At 45.1% G+C, this 16,288-nt stretch overlaps 1 protein-coding gene across 1 annotated transcript; it reads left to right on the forward strand.

Moving 5' to 3' along the window:
• The first annotated feature begins 527 nt into the window (after positions 1 to 527).
• CCDC160 (coiled-coil domain containing 160) lies at positions 528 to 10,701 on the forward strand. The gene is made up of 3 exons (XM_056130230.1): positions 528 to 550; positions 1,795 to 1,849; positions 9,643 to 10,701. The coding sequence occupies exons 2-3, from the start codon at positions 1,814 to 1,816 to the stop codon at positions 10,699 to 10,701; spliced, it is 1,095 nt and encodes a 364-aa protein (XP_055986205.1). The 5' UTR covers positions 528 to 550; positions 1,795 to 1,813.
• Positions 10,702 to 16,288: the final 5,587 nt, after the last annotated feature.

Genomic DNA, 16,288 nt, shown 5'->3' on the forward strand with positions numbered 1-16,288 from the left:
CCAGAACAACGCCAAAAAAAAACTCGCTCGCCTGCAGCTGATGGAGCCGCAGGCCCGGGACTGATGCTGTGCCCCTCCCTTCCCCCCGCCCCGTGCACGCCACAATCGCTCGCGTCCAGGTAGCTTTGTGAGTCACCGGGACCCTCCGTAATAAGAACACGGTGGGTGGGGCAGCCGTGCCAGTGGCTTCCCGTCCTCCCACCGTGCCCCAGCTGCCCCCCAGCCCCGTGCCAGGAGCCCCGACTCTGGCCGCTCCTTAGCCGCCGCGGCGCCCACCCCACCGGGCACGCTTGCCGTCCCGGTGGGCTAGGCCCACGAGCGGAGTCCCGAGCGTTTGCCGAGGGTCCCGGCCCCTTTAAATCGCGCTACCCCGTTTCCAGGCAACCGTGCGGCCGGCGCCCGCGCTGCACTGCGGAGCCTCTGCCCCGTGCCGGGCCCGGCCGAGTCCGAGTGGCCGACGCCGACCCCCCCCCCCCACCAAGTTGCCGCCCGCGGGTGGCGACCGGCTTCCGAGTCTAGGGCCCTGAGCCCACCCGACTTCACCGATCAGGTTGGTTCTCCTCCCCCTGGCTTCGTCCCCTCCCGCCTCTCCCCTGCTTCCGCGGCGGGGCTGACCCCGGGATGAGGCGCGCGCGGGCCGGGGACCCCTCGTCTGTACCGCGATCCGCCTGGCACGCGCGCCCCTATGGGGTGAGGGGGCGGTGGTGGGTTGCTTGGATCTCGGGAGCCCCTAGGGCTTTGGGAGGGAAGGGAAGCCGGAGGAAGAGAGAGGGAGGGAGGGAGGGGTGGGATCCGGCCTTACACCCCCCTCCTCTCTCACTCTCCCCTAGGTGATTTGGGGAGGTTGGCTGGTGCCACCTGCGGGGGGCCAGGGGGTGGGGGCGGGCAAGAGGCGCGATCTCACTTAGCCACCTTTCTTCTCTGCCCCGGACGCCCGCGATGGCAGGAGTTTTCGGTTAACCATTTACAGAGAGGGTTTTTTAAAAAAAAAAAAAAAGCCCCAAAGTAGCCGTGCACTAAACGCAGGTTTATAGCCAGTATGTGACTCCCATACTAATAAAGCCCTCAGCCCCTTCGGAATTAAGACGAGCCCCGTCTTTTTTTTTCCTTCCCTCTCCCAGAAAGAAGAGTTTTACATTAGTTAACAAAGAAGTAGCGGGGTTTGGGGGGGGGGTGGGTTAAGGGGGACTAAATAACCGTCCGCAGGGCTGTTTGCTACGGTCTCTTGGGCTGGAATGTTCAATATGTGCCGAACAATAGACAAAACGAGCTGTCCCGCGCAGCGGAGTCTTGGCCAGGAGGTTAAGACCCTTGAACGATGATGGCAAAACTCGGGATCACTGTCCCTGCCCACGATCGTGCCAAAGAACTGTTTCTGGGGGGGAAGGCTAGCAGAGTCTGGGACCCAGCTCTGAGCTAACGGGGTTCGGGGCTCGGGGGCGATAAACTTGCAGAGTTCCCTTCCGGCCGCCGGTGTCTGGCGTTTAAACGAGAGGCGCTAGGATGTTGGCTGGGAGCATGTAAGAGCAGACGGCTCCCATTTGATATTTTAAGTCTTGGGGGGGCGGAGGGGTGCTGGAGGAAGACTTCCTGGTATCACAGGTAGGAAAATGGCTTGGCAAATTTCAGAGGAAAACTTGCCTGCCAAGTGTCCCTTGTGAATAAGCAGATGGGCCAAGGCGCTGCCCTTCTCCCTTGGCATTTGAAGCTTGCAGGGCTTTGGGTTTACTTAGTTCAACACTTGACTCCCGGGCCTGGGGCGGGGCGGGGTGGGGTGGGCATTTTCTTTTTCAGTTAAAATTCCGAGTCAACCATGACGTCCAAGAAGACAACTTGGATCGCCAAAAATGTAAGTACTGAGCGGGCCGCTCTCTCTTGTGGGCAAACGTTTCTCAGCCTCGTTGCGTCGCCGTCCTCAGAACTGAAGGGAGCATCAGTTCAATGAAGTCCAAAGCCTCTGCTAAAGAGAAAAAAAATGCCTTCGGGGTACCGCTTGGTACCTGGCAGATCGTGACCAGGAGGGCCCCCGTTCCTACCCCGAGCACCTTGGAACCTGGCCAAGAAGCAGCCTACCCCCCCACACACACCCCGACAGTCCCCGACACCTCGGGATCTCCCCGCCAACCAACAAACGAAGTATCCTGCTTTCCTGTAGCTGAGCCAAGACCAATTGGAGGGAAAAATAAAATTCCTTTCCCAGGCTGTGGTCTAAGGGGCCCAAGCCTCGGGTTTGAGCTAAACCCCCACCCGCGCCCCATATCCCCAACGGTGTACTGGGTCCCCCACTGGGCCTGAACATCACCCCCACGCACACATTGAACCAGCCAGCCTGCTCGGTTGTGCCTCCTTCTCCCCAGCCCCTTGAGCACTGTTTGGGCCGCCACCTCCACGGAAAGCACTTTCCCTTACCCCTAAAACTTTCCCGTTGGGGTTTTTTTTTTTGAGCCACCCTCAGCGGTGGCTCAGGACTTACTCCTGGCTGTGCATAAGTGCCCTAACCCGCTAGACTATCACTCCGCCCCCCGCCCCCTAAAACTTTCTAAGATCAGAGAGAGAGAGAGAAGTTATTTATGAAAACTTGGCCTCAAAGCATTGAAGAAGGTGCAGGGACACTATTAAGAAGCATGCCACAACTATTTATGGGGGGTGTCGGGGATCTTGGCCGAGATGTCCGTCCCCCTGGATTTTGAAAAAAGACTTCCCAGGAGAAGATGAAGTCAAAGTTGGAGAACTTCTGACACCTTAAAAATGGCGACAGCCGCCATTTTAACTGCCATCTTCAGCTGAGGACCCTAGCTAGGACTGGAATGTTGGGCGGTGGCCTTTGTCATGCGTTATCGGACCGCCCGGGGGGTTTGCAGGCTCTGCGGGACCAGGCTCCTGCGGCTCCTTTGATGCGTCTTTCAGGAAATTTGAGATTTCCTCAGGGTGGTAGCTCTGGGGACACTTTCACAAATGGAGATTTCCCTTAGAAATGTAAATGCCTGTAGCAAAATGGGTCACCTACTGGGTTTTGACTTGCAGAATTTTCCCCGGGTGTCTGTTTCCTTTAGCAAACCGCCCTCCTGCTGAGCCCAGAGCCTGCTGGAGGGGGTGTCCAGGCTTTCTGCTGGGAACCCCCAGGTTTGGAATCTAGCAGGGTCCCCTGAATACTTTGACATGGGACCCGCCACTTCCTCCCTGCATCTCCCAGTATGCCCCAAAGCACCCCCCCCAAAAAAAATCAGCTTCAAGACCACGGATATGGCTGAGAGAGAGAGCACACACGTGTGTGCTTGGCATGTGTGAGGCCCCGAGCTGGTTTCTGTGGGTTCTCTTCCATATTTTCTGGAGTCGTTTGACCATAGATAAGCATTCACTTACACTTCTTGTGGAAAGGTTTCTTTAAGTGCTAATGATCACTTTCTTTTTAATTGAATCACAGTGAAACACAGTTACAAAACTTGTTCATGATTTGAGTTTCAGTCCTACAGTGTTTCAACACCCATCCTTTCACCAGTGTACCAATATCCCCAGTTTCCCTCCTGCCATCCCTCCCCAATCCCAGCCCCCAGCCTGCCTCAATGGCAGACACCTCTCTCTCTCTCTCTCTTTCCCTCTCTCCCCTCTCCCCCTCTACCCCCCACCCCGTTTTTTTTCCCTTTTAGCACTGTGGTTTGCAATACTGTTACTGAAAGGGTGTCATGTATATCCCTTCACCTGCTTTCAGTACCCACTCCTTGTCCAGCGTGATCATTTCCAACTGTCAACTGTCATAGAGGTCCCTTCTCTGTCCTAATTGCACTCACCCATCCCCATTCGGGGGGGGGGGGGATGGCTGTCTTAAAGGCCCACTCAGTGTCCTTTCTGTCATGTGACTTTATATTGTTTTCCTGGGCTCTAGCTTATTTGTCTCTTTATTTTTCATTTCTCTTCGTTTTCCTCCCCTGCCCCCATAAAGTCCTTTGAATGTAGGTAGCCTTGGGTTGGCTGTTATAATTAAAAAAATACCTCTGAAAGGATATTCTTATGCTGTCAATAATGACTTCTGGTTTGATTTGCCTCCTGCTGCATGCAACAAATGACCTAATCAAGGAGACTTGAGAATAAATGGCAGTTAGGTCCAGGGTAGAAGAGCACCGACATCCAGTCCTTGTCCTTTGCCTGACTAATGCCATATTTGTTCTGTATTAAACAACAACAACAACAAGAATCCGCTGAGAGAAAATGAGCCCGACCGCTTTTACCCTCACTCTGGGCTTTACCATACTCTGGGACTAGATTTGGGAACAAGCCCTTTTAAGGATCTCCTGCCAATAAAAGAAGGGGGAAAAAAAAGAAAAAGAAAGAAAGGAACGGGCTCAGAGACCCTTTGACCCTCCCCTGTGTAAACCATGGGAGGGAAATTCCAAAAGCCTTTTCAAACCTTTCTCTTTCTGTGCTTTGATATGTGACATGCAATTCTCCTTAACCCTCCACCCCCTTCATTTTTTCCCCTGTCTCCTTCTGTGGCCCTCTAAAAAAATACCTCAGCTCTGAAAATAGTGGGTGGCTTTCTTTCACTGTGTGGAATAGAACCTAGCAGGAGAAAAAGAGGAATTTTGCAAGAAGCACTGACCTGGGAGACATTGGACTGTTTTATCACTACAGGCTGTGTGGCCTGAATCAACTTTCTTACTGCTCTGTGCTTTGTAATAATAAAAAAAGAGAGAGTAATAAGATTTCTTGAGCCAAAAGGTGGTAATGAAGTTTCTTCTTTCCTTCCTTCTTCCCTCTCTCTTTCTTTCCTTTCTTTTCTTTCTTACTCTTTCACTTATTTCCTTCCTTTCTCTTTCCTGTTTTCTTTTCCCTTCTTTTCTTTATTCCCTGTACTTTCTCTTTTTTGTTTCATTTTTAAAATTTCTTTTCTTTCATTTTCTTTCTTTCACTCTTTCCTTCCTTTCAGTTCTAGTTTCCTTTTTATTTCTTCTCTCTTTCCTTTTTTATTGTTTCTTTCCTTCATATTTTTCTATTCTTTCTTTCCTTTCTTCCCTTTCCTTTTTATCTCTCTTACCTTTCCTTTATTTTCTTTCCCTTTGTTTCATTCCCTCTCTTCTTTCCTTTTTCTTTTCTGTCTTTCCTTTTCCTTTATTTTGTCTACCTTTCCTTTCTTTTTTTCCCTTCCTTTCTTGTCTTATCTTTCCTCTATTTCTCTTTTCTTTTCCCCTTCCTATCTATTCCTTTTCCTTTTCTTTGTTTTTATTTACTTATTTGCTTTTTGGGTCACACCCAGAGAGACTCAGGTGTTATTCCTGGATCATGCACTCAGGAATTACTCCTGGTGATGTTCGGGGGACCATATGGGATGCCGGGGATTAAAACTGGGTCAGCCTTGTGCAAGGCAGATGCCCTACCTGCTATACTATCGCTCCAGCCCCCTTTCTTTTCTTTATTTTTGTTTACTCCCTCTCTTACATTTCCTTTCGTTTCTTTTCTTTCCTTCCTTTCTTTCTCTTTCCCTACCTTTCTTTCCTTTCTGTCTTCTCTTTCTATCCTTCCTCTTTTCCTTTTTCTCTTTCCCATCCTCCCTCCTCTCTATTCCTTTCCTTCCTTTGTTCTTTCCTTCCTTTCATTCTCTTTCATACTTTCTTTTTTCTTCTCTATTTTCTTTGCTTTCCATTCTTTCCTTTTCTTCCTTTATTTCTCATCTCTTATTCCTTCTTTTTCTTTCATTCTTTTCTTTATTTCCTCTCATTTTGTTTTCTTTCTTTTCTTTTCCACCTCATGCCTTCCTTCCTTTTTCTCCTTTCTCTGTTCTTAATTTTCTTTCCTTTATTTTTCTTTTCTTTCTTCTCCTTGCTTTCCCTTCTTTCTTCTTTCTTTCCCTCTTCTCTTTTTCTCTTTCCTTCCTTTCTTTCCCTTCTTTTTCCCTTTCATCTCCTTTCTTTCCTTCCCTCTGTTTCCCTCTAATTGCTTTCTTTTTTATTTCCTTCCCTTCTCTTCATTCTTTCCCTCATTTTTTCATTCCTTTTGTTTCTCTTTCCTCTTTCTATTCTGTCTTTCTCTTTCATTCTTTTTCTTTCTTGCATTTTCTTTAATTTCTTTGTCTTTTACTCTTTTGTTTTCCTTTTTTCTTTCCTTTCTGTCCTTTCTGTCCTTTCCTTTATTTCTTCTTTGCTTCCTCCTTCTTCCTTTCTTTTTCTTTCATTTGTTTTCTCTTTCTTTGCTTCTTTCCTTTCCTCTTTCATTATCCTTTTTCTTTCTCATATTTTCCCTTTATTATTATTTTCTATTTAACTTTCATTCTATTTCTTTTCCTCTCTTTATTTTTTCCTTTTTTTCTCCCTTCCTTTTATTTGTTCTTTATTTCCATCTACCTTTCATTCATTTCTTTCCTTCGTTTTATTTTTAACTTTTGTCCTTTCTTTTCTTTCCTTTATTATTTAATACTTGTTTCCTTCTTTCTCTCTTTCCTTTTGTTTCTTTTCTTCCTTCTTTTCTTCACCCAACTTTTTTCTTTACTATATTTTTATTCTTTTTCTTTCATTTGTTTTTCCTTCCATTTTTCTTTCCTTTCCTTTTCTTTTCCTTTTTCTTTTCTCCTTTTTTTGTTTCATTCTGTCTTTTGCTTTCTTTCCTTTATCCTCTTATTCTTTCTTTTTTCCTTTGTGCTTCCTACTTTCCTTCCCCTTCTTTCTCTCGCCTTTCTCTTTTTCTTTTTCCTTTCTATTTTTCTTTTTCTTCCTTTTCTCTTTCTTTTTTCTTTTATTCCCCTTTCTTCTTTTTGTCTTTCTTTTTTGTCTTTCTTGCCTTCTCTTTCCTTCTTTCTGCATTTTTCTTTTCCATTTATTTTCTTTCCTTCCTTTCTCCCTCTCTGTTTTCCATCTCTTTCCTTTGATTTTCTTTTCTTCCTTTCTCCTCTTTGTTTTCCATCTCTACTTTCCTTTGTTCCTCTTTGTCCTTCTCTTTCTTTTCTTTCCTTTTCCCCTCATTTTCTTTCCCTTTCATTCATTAATTTTTCTCATTCCTTCCTTTCTTTTCCTCTTTTCATGTCTTTCCTTCCCCCTTTCCTTCTTTCCTTTCTTCTTTTTTCTTTTCTTTCCTTTTTCTTTTTCTCTTTTCTTTCTTTTTTCCTCTCCCTTTCATTCTTTTGTATTTTGCTTTCTTCCTCTTCTTTCATCTCTTCCTTTCTTCATTTCTTTCCCCTTTCTTTTCCCTCTATTCTTTCCTTCTCTTTCCCTCTTTCTTTACTTTCATTCTTTCCTTCCCTTTTCCTCTGTCCTTTCATCCTTCCTCACTTTTCTTTCTTAGCTTTCATCTTTGTTTCTTCTTTTTCTTTTCTTTTCCTCCCTTTCTTTCTTTGCTTTCTCTTTTCCTTCCTCTTCCTTTCTCCCTTTTTCTGTTCCTTTCTTTTCCTTTCTTACTCTTTTCTTTCTCTAGTTTCTGTATTTCTATTTCTCTTTCATCTGATCTTGCTTTTTTTAGTTTTCGTTTTTCTCTTTTTATCTTCCTCTTTGATTCTTTTACTTCCTTTCCCTTCTTCCTCCCTTTTCTTTCTCCTTATCTTTCTCTTTTCCTTTTCCTTTTTCCTGTTATGTCTCTTATTTCCCTCCTTTCTTTCTTTTCCTTTCCTTTCATCCTTCATTCCTTTACTTTCTTAACCTCCATTCTTTCTCTTTCTTTTCTCTCTCCTTTTATTGTCTTTTTTCTTCCTATTCTTTCATCCTTTCTCTTTTCTTTCTCTCCTTCACCCTTTCTCTTTTTTCTTCCTGTCTTTCCTTTTTCTATACCTTTCATAATATCTTTATTTTTTCATTCTTCACTTTCATTCCTTCTCTTTCATTCCTTTGTCCTGCTGTCATTCCTTTCTATTTTTGTCTTTCTTTTTACTCCCTTTCCGTCTTTGTCTTTTAATTCTTTTCTTTCATTTTTCCTTTTATCTTCTTTCTTGCTCTTTCCTTCTTTCATTTCTTTCTTTCTTCTCTCTCTATTCCTTTTCTTTCTTTCCTTTCCTTACTTTGTTGCTATGCCTTTCTTTTCCTTTCTCATTTTCTTTTTTCATTTTTACTTTCATTCCTTCTCTTTCATTCTTTCTCTATCCTTTCTTTCTTTCCCAGCAGTAGATATGAAAGTGCACATCTCAAGAGGGGAGTGTGGGCAAGACATGTGCTCAGGCACCACATTTGCTCAGCCACCTGGGCACAGGCAGCACATTGGCTCAGGCAGCAAATGCGCTTCTTTCCTTTTTTCTCTTTCCTTTTGTTTTTCCTTTCCCTTTAGTCTTCCTTTTCTTTCTTTTCTCGTTTTCCTTCCCTTGTGTTTTCTTTCTTTTCTTTCTTTTCATATCTTTCCTTTTTACTCTTTTCTCTATTTCTTTCTTTTATGTCCTTAATTTCCTTTCTTTATTTGCATTGCCCTCTTTTTCTGTCTTTTTTTTTCTTTTTTGGGGGGGTCACACCCGGCGATGCACAGGGGTTCCTCCTGGCTCTGCACTCAGGAATTACTCCTGGCGGTGCTCGGGGGACCATATGGGATGCTGGGGATCAAACCCGGGTTGACTGTGTGCAAGGCAAATGCTCTACCCACTGTGCTATCGCTCCAGCCCCTTTTCTGTCTTCTTTCCTTTCTGTCCTCCTTCTTTCCTTCTGTCTTTCTTTCTCAGTTTTTCTTTCTTCCCTTTTACTTTCCTTTTCTTCCTTTCATTTCTTTCTATTCTTTCTTGTGTTTTCTGTTCTTTTTCCCATCTTTTTCTCATTTCTTTCCACTTCATTCCTTCTCTCTTTTTTCTTTCCTTTCATTCTTTTTGCTTTCTTTATCTTTCCTTTCTCCCTTTTGAATTCTTTCTATCATTCCTCTATTCCCCCTTATTTCCTTCCTTCCCTCACTTTCTCCTTCCTTCCTTCCTTTTGCTTTCTCTTTCCTTTTTCTTCAATTTCTTCCATTAATTCCTTTCTCCTCTTTTATTTCCCTTCCTCTTTTTCTTTCCTTTCTTGTTTTTTTCTTTCCTTCATTTTCTGTCTTTTTTCCTTTCTTTCTCTCTTTTCCTCATTCATTCTCTTCATTTCTTTTCCTTCCTTCCTTCCTTTCATCTTTCATTTCTCTTTATCTTTCTTTTCTTTTCTCCTCTTTTTATCACTTCACTATCTTTTCTATCATTCCTTTCTGTTCTCTTATTACTTTTCTCTCCTTTTCTTTCTCTTTCTGTTCTTTTCCCTATTTGTTTCCTTTATTTTTCGTTATTTCCTTTTTCTTTCTCTTATTTTCCTTTTCTTTCCCCTTTTTGTTTTTTCCTTCATTTATTTCCTTCCTTTTTTTCTTCCTCTTCCCTTTCCTCCATTTCTTTCCCTCTTTCTTCCTCTCTCTCTCTGCCCCCTGTCTTTCTCTCTCCTGCCCTCTACCTTTTTTTCTCTCCCCTTCTCCTTTACCATCCTCTTCCCTCCTCTCCTGTTCTTTCTTGGATATTTAGACTACTTTGCCCAAAGCTGGAATTTTTTTGTTCTTTCCATTGCACCAGCTGCCAGTGTAAATATTGCCCCTGGATTGTGGTGTTGTTTGGGACCACACCCATTGGTGCTCAGCAGATGCATTGAGTGTTCTTTCTCTCTCTCTCTCTCTCTCTCTCTCTCTCTCTCTCTCTCTCTCGCTCTCTCTGACCCTGAACTTTAATTTTAAATTTGTCTTCAGGGATTAAAAGTGGTGCTGGAAGAAATGGATCCCGGTGCCCGAAGAAAGGAGTGGAATGATAATATGTACACACCTTTATCTAGTCCAACTGATAGTTTGGAAGAGGTAGCCTCCGCTGATTCTGGCAGAAAACTCGAGAAGGCCAAGAAAAACGAAGGTCATCTTGCTCTGCCTAATAGAAAATGTCAGGAAGAAACTAATCTCAAGATGAAGGAAATATTTCACCAGAATGTCAAAGAACCCAATATCCGAGACTACAAGATGAACATCTTGAATAATGGAGCAGGTCCGAGTTGCCTGTCACCTGGATCGCCTCAGTCCCCCAAGGAACCGGGATCACCTCAGGCCCAGGTCAAATCTGGATTGACTCAGATCCAGGTCACAGCTGGATTTCCTCGGGCCCAGGGGAACAGCGACTTCTGTGCCCTTAACAACATCATCCGAGCTCGAATTCGAGCTCGGTCTGCCTATAAGATCGAGGGAATATCAGTTTGTCCTGATCTTGTAAAAGGTTCTACACCCAAAATCCATGTGAATGTTCTGAATAAAGAACTGGAAGAGCTGAATTTGAAATGCCAGAAGATTGAATCCGATTTTGAAATGACTGAGAAGGAACTCATCACCTCCCGCCAAGTTTCCTCGGAGGAATTTGAGGAAAGTACCAGCTTCGGAGCATCAGAGAAAGACATCAAAATCGAGATCCTTCGAAATGATCTTTCTGAAAAAGCCTTAACCATCAAAAACCTGACGTTCGAACTCCAACACTCTGAGCAGCTGATTGAAAAGCTCAGTTTGGAGAACAGAAAGTTAAAGGAGACCATCAGGAAGTTAAAGCACCAGAATTACATAGGAAGTACTCTTCTCAAAGAGGAACTTCAGTTCTATTACAAAATGGAGATGAAGAAGATCCAGGAAGAACTCAATACCCTCAAGGCCGACCTGGAAACCGAGCGAGCCATCCAGAAAAGAAACAAGAGAGCACTGGAATTGCTGAAAAAATACTTTGAGACCAAAAATTCCTTTGGCATTTTTGAAATTTTGCCAAAGGACAATTCTTAAATCTTGAGAGAAGCCCTCCCAAAGGCTTCCAGGAGCCTTTGAGCCAAATCAACATTCCTGTGGCTTTTTTTTGTCTCCTACTTAAAATGAATGAGATAAAATGTTCACTTTGGTGACTCCAACAATGTGTCATGTCAACGTGAGAAATTCACCAATTGTCCCCTTGAAATGAAGTGACTAATGGTAACAATCCAAACACAAATGAAATTTCATGAACTCTTGTTTATGTTTCACTAAGACATCGAGTCACCAATTTATTTATCAGTGCAAACCCATGGCCATTTTTTGATCTTGGTAGCCAGTGTGTCATCTGTGTCCATGTATGTCACAATAAACATCTCATTCATGTGTATGAGTCTAGCATGTATATTAAAACTAGCCCTGCTTACTTTGAGATCTAACCCTAGGTGGGCACCGACAAACTTACTCCCCACCACAAACACAATGTTTTTCTTTTTGTCCTGACTTTCTCATCCCCATAGCCTAGAAGCCTCCCTGGAGACATTAGTCTCAAAGCTCTGGATGACACCGGTTTCTGTCAGCATCAGCTTTTGCATTTCCTTAGTTGACCAGCAAGGGGCGCTGCTGACACACTTCTTCCAAAATCTGACCAAGGGAATGTAAACTTCCTGGCCAGTTTCAGGTGATCAGCTGGAGAGAATAGAAAGTAAACTGTTAGTAAGCTGTGTTGATTTATACAGGAGTCCAGCTAGCTAAGGGACCCAGGCAGTCTCTTATATTTAGCAAGAATAAAAATACAGCTGGTTGATGGAAAAGATGGGCCAGTGGATTCTTTGCACGTGTGTAAATCATCAAAATGTCCTGTAAGTGGAGCTCCACTTGTGTAGTATTTTTTTAAGTCTAACAAGCAAATTTTAGTCCAAGACATTGAGGGTGGAAGAAATGCCCATCCTGAGAATTGGGACATTTGGGTTCTGGTATCTGTTTGGTCATTAACTCGGTGATTAATTTAGGCCTAAAAGTTCCCATGCATAAAATGAGGACCTAGAGATATTCCAGTTCTATTCAGTGCAAACGTTCTGTCTTATCACCGCTATGATAAAGAAATGGCAGGTATAATTTAGTGGTGCAGAAATAAAACTAGCCTTGGATGCTTTTACTGATAACACTTGGGGAACCAATTTAAAAGAATTCCCCCCTCCCCTTCAAGAGAAATATACTCTTGAGTGTCAAACATTGGGTCAATAATAGATTAGGAGAGAGAATAAATAAATAACTTTCTCGTTGCCTCTTGGTTTTGTATTTGGACCACAGCCAGCTGTGTTCAGGGATTACTCCTGGCAGGGCCTCAGGCACCAGATGGTGTGAAATACCATACAGAATGCTAGGGATCCTAGGGATGGAACCCGGGTGGCCCCAGGCCAGCCATGTGCAAAGCAAGTGCCCTACCCACTGAACTATTACTCCTCTAGGCCCTTTGATTGCTTCTGGATTGTAGATCTTGGAAGGCACTCACTAGAGAAACCAATTGGCCTGGGAAGATCTTCCTAAATTGGAAGATGATTGTTTCTGATGCTTTCTGAATGGGTACTGATAGTATAATCCAGGCAGCCTGCTCCAAGAAAGAAGGTGAATATGGGATTTGGGGTGGTCACTGGTTTCCCTCAAGACTCTAGGCACAAAAATGAACTAGGAGGAGGATGGAGCAATAGCACAGCGGGTAGGGCGTTTGCCTTGCCGACCCGGGTTCGATTTCCAGCATCCCATATGGTCCTCTGAGCACCACCAGGAGTAATTCCTGAGTGCATGAGCCAGGAGTAACCCCTGTGCATCGCCGGGTGTGACCCCAAAAGGGGGAAAAAGTGAACTAGGAACTCTTCCCTATCTGTGGTATAGAGAATAACTGGAAGAGGAAATGTAGGGGAGGATGACTAGAACACCCTTGACTCCAGAGTTTGGAGAGAAGAACAGAGAGGGAAAGAAATCAAGAGGAGTGGGTGAAAAAAGAGAAAGGGAAGTAAGGGGGACCAGGGATTGGGGCTTCAGTTTTATGGATGATGTGGGAGATTCATGTAGCCATAAAACCCAAACACAGACATAGCGACACTGACACAGACTCAACGACACTGGAAATATGAGATCTGAGCTGAGACCACCAGAAATTTGTAACTTGCCTGTCAGGTAACAGGTGGGGGATGGGGCGGGGGCTGGGGGGGGAGAGGATGGAGCCTGGAAACACTGGTGGAGGGAAGCTGGCATTGCTGGTAGGATTGGTGTTGAATTTTTGTATGGCCTAAAACTCAGCTGTCAATAACCTTGTAAATCACAGCTCTTTAATGAAATCATTATTTTCAAAAATTCTTTCAAAATTTCCCAAGAGGGATTGTACAGGTGTTAAGGCAACTGCCTTGCGAGTGGCCTATCCTGGTTTTATTCTCTGGGACTGCATATGGTTCCCCTCAACACTGCTAGGGGTCACTCAAGCCAGAAATAGGCACTGAGCCCCACCGGGTGTGACATGCCTCGCTCCCCCTTCAATTTTACCCTGAAGACTGCTAGTATGCAGAGAAATAGTACAGGGGGTAAGGCACTTACTTTACATGCTACTGATCCTGGTTTGATTACTGACCCAGTATACGGTTCCCCTGAGCACCACTAGGAGTGATCCCTGAGCACAGAGCCAGGAGTACCTCTGAGCACCACTGGGAGAGGCTCAAGCCCTCTCTCCTCCAAAAGAAAAATGTCCAAAGTCGAATTAATTGAGCGATTAGGCTCAAAGCTTTTTAGCAAATTTCTATTTTTATTTTATAGGGACCACGGGGCCATCTTTAGCAATTCTCAGCCTCCCTGTGCAGGACAGACTTTTTCTTTTCTTTTCTTTTCTTTTTTTTTTCCAGCGGGGGGGGGGGGAAAAACAATCCTAAGTGGTATTCAGGAAGCCCCAGGGGGCTAATCAGGCTATTATTGTCAGCCAACCAAGATATAAAGTAGTTTTAAAAATTCCTACCAGGGACCAGAGGGCCCTTGCAGGGGTTAAGGCGTGCTATAGGCAGAGCCTGTAGTAACTATAGGCTCAAGGCAAGGGCCTCAGATATGCTCGAGCTCTGCAGTGCTGCAGATACTGAGGCCAGACCGGCAGTATGGGGACCCTCCAGGGCTACACCCAGTGATGCTTGAAGGAGCCAGAGGTGCTGGAAATCAAACCCTGGTAAGGCACGTGCAAGACATGTTCCTTAACTGCTGTACTGCTGTCCCTTCTCCCAGTCCCTAGACTGCTTTTTTTTTTTTTTAGGTTTTTGGGTCACACCCAGCAATGCACAGGGGTTACTCCTGGCTCTGCACTCAGGAATTACTCCTGGAGGTGCTGGAGGACCATATGGGATGCTGGGAATCGAACCCGGGTCGGCCGCATGCCAGACAAACGCCCTCCCCACTATGCTATCGCTCCAGCCACCCCAGGCTGCTTTGTAGTGGAGACTGGGCAGATTTTGGGGGATAGCAGCCAATGCTCGGGTAGGTGCTAAAGTACTGCTCAAGCATTCTGCCCTGGTGATACTCAGAGGCCCCAGGAGTGCTCAGGGAACACATAGGGTCTGGGATCAATCTTAGGGCCTCATGTAAGCCAGGCATAGTTCCAGCCCTTTGAGTTATGTCTCTAGGTCCTCATATTACAAGTTTTTAAGTGCTTATTTCATTTTCTCCTTTTTGGATTTTGTGGGTTTTTTTTGGGGGGGGGACTGGAGGGTATCATGTTACATGAACAACATCAGGGGGATGGCAAATACTGGATGATCTCATATGTGATCTAGAGAGAACTAAAACAAGGAAATAGAATCAAAGGATGACAAATAAACCCCGTGGTCTTGGGTTGCAAAACATTACCCAGCAGGAGCAAGAAAAGGGGAATTAGAAGTTACTTAAAGAAAGGTGGAGAGCACCTTGATGGCTTGTGAGTTATGGTAACTGTCCTGTTAAATCCTAAACGTTAACACTATTGTAAACGTGCTTTCTAAACTATAAATAAATACACTTGGGCTGGAGCAATAGCACGGCGGGTAGGGCGTTTGCCTTGCATGCGGCCAACCCGGGTTCGATTCCCAGCATCCCATGTGGTCCCCGGAGCACCGCCAAGAGTAATTCCTGAGTACACGAGCCAGGAGTAACCCCTGTGCATCACCAGGTGTGATCCCCCCAAAAAAGCAATAAATAAATACACGTTTTCATTGTTATTTTGGGGCCCTACCTGGCAGTGCTTAGGGCCTCCTCCTGGCTCCGTGCTCAGGGGTCAGTCCTGGTGGAACTCAGAGGACCATATGAGGTGCTGGGAATTAAAGCCGGATCACCTGCGTGCATGGCAATCAGTCCACCCGCTGTACAATCTCTCTGGCACCCTAAACTATATTTTAAAAAAAATAATGGAAGGCAGGAGTGATAGTGCAGTAGTTAGGGCACTTGCCTTGCATGCGGCTGACCCGGGTTCCATACCCAGCATCCCATATGGTCCACTGGGCACTACCAGGTATGGTGGTATGCCCCTCCCCCCCAAAAAAAACCCAAAATGGAAAAAATTCTATGTCTATTCCTACACCTCCAAAAACCTACTCCCCAGATGCAAAATCATTTATTCCCTAAGATCTAGGCACATCTATGGGCATTGCAGCTCTTACTCCAATAGGCGGTACCTGGAGAGAGAACCCAGACGCCCAGTGACAGATACATTTCAATTTTGAGAAAGGAGCTTTTCCACCTGGAGACTTTCTATCCATCAAGTGCACATCTCGGGGCTCCACTGACAACTTTATCTTGCCTGAGCATTTCTGTGTACTTGGGAGCAGGAGGGCCAAGGAAATGGTGTGTGGTGGAGGGACTTCCAAAGAGGAAGGTAAGTCTTAGCTCAGCTTGGGATGTAACACGGATTTAAAACTGCAATGAGGGGCAGGAGCAATAGCACAGCGGGTAGGGCGTTTGCCTTGCACGTGGCTGACCCGGGTTCGATCCCTGGCATCCTATATGATCCTCCAGGAGTAATTCCTGAGTGCAGAGCCAGGAGTGACCCCTGAGAATTGCTGGGTGGGACCCAAAAAGCAAAAAAAAAAAACCTGCAACGATTATGGCTGGAGAGATAGTAAAGTGGATAGGGTATTTACCTTGCACACAGCTGGCCCGGGTTCGATTCCCAGCATCCCATATGGTCCCCCAAACCCTGCCAGGAGTAATTCCCAAGTGCAAAGGCAGGAATAACCCTTGTGCATTGCCAGGTGTGACCCAAAAAGCAAAAAAAAAAAACTGCATTGATTGAGGGGCCAGAGTGATAGTATAGCAGGTAGGCCAATTATCTTACATGCAGCTAACCCCGGCATCCCAGATGGTCCTCTGAGCCTGCCAAAAGTGATCCCTGGGGGCACAATCAGGAGTAAGCTCTGAGCACCGCTGAATGTAGCCCCCAAACCCAAAATAAGTAAAAATTTTAAATATTTAAAAGAAACCCTTGGGCTGGAGCAATAGTGTAGTGGGTAGGGCATTTGCCTTGCATGTAGCCGACCTGGGTTCGATTCCCAGCATCCCATATGGTCCCCCGAGCACTGCTAGGAGAAATTTCTGAGTGTATAAGCCAGGAGCAACCCCT

Source organism: Sorex fumeus, unplaced genomic scaffold, assembly GCF_029834395.1.
Source record: "Sorex fumeus unplaced genomic scaffold, SorFum_2.1 ptg000075l, whole genome shotgun sequence".
Classification (NCBI taxonomy): Eukaryota; Metazoa; Chordata; class Mammalia; order Eulipotyphla; family Soricidae; genus Sorex; species Sorex fumeus.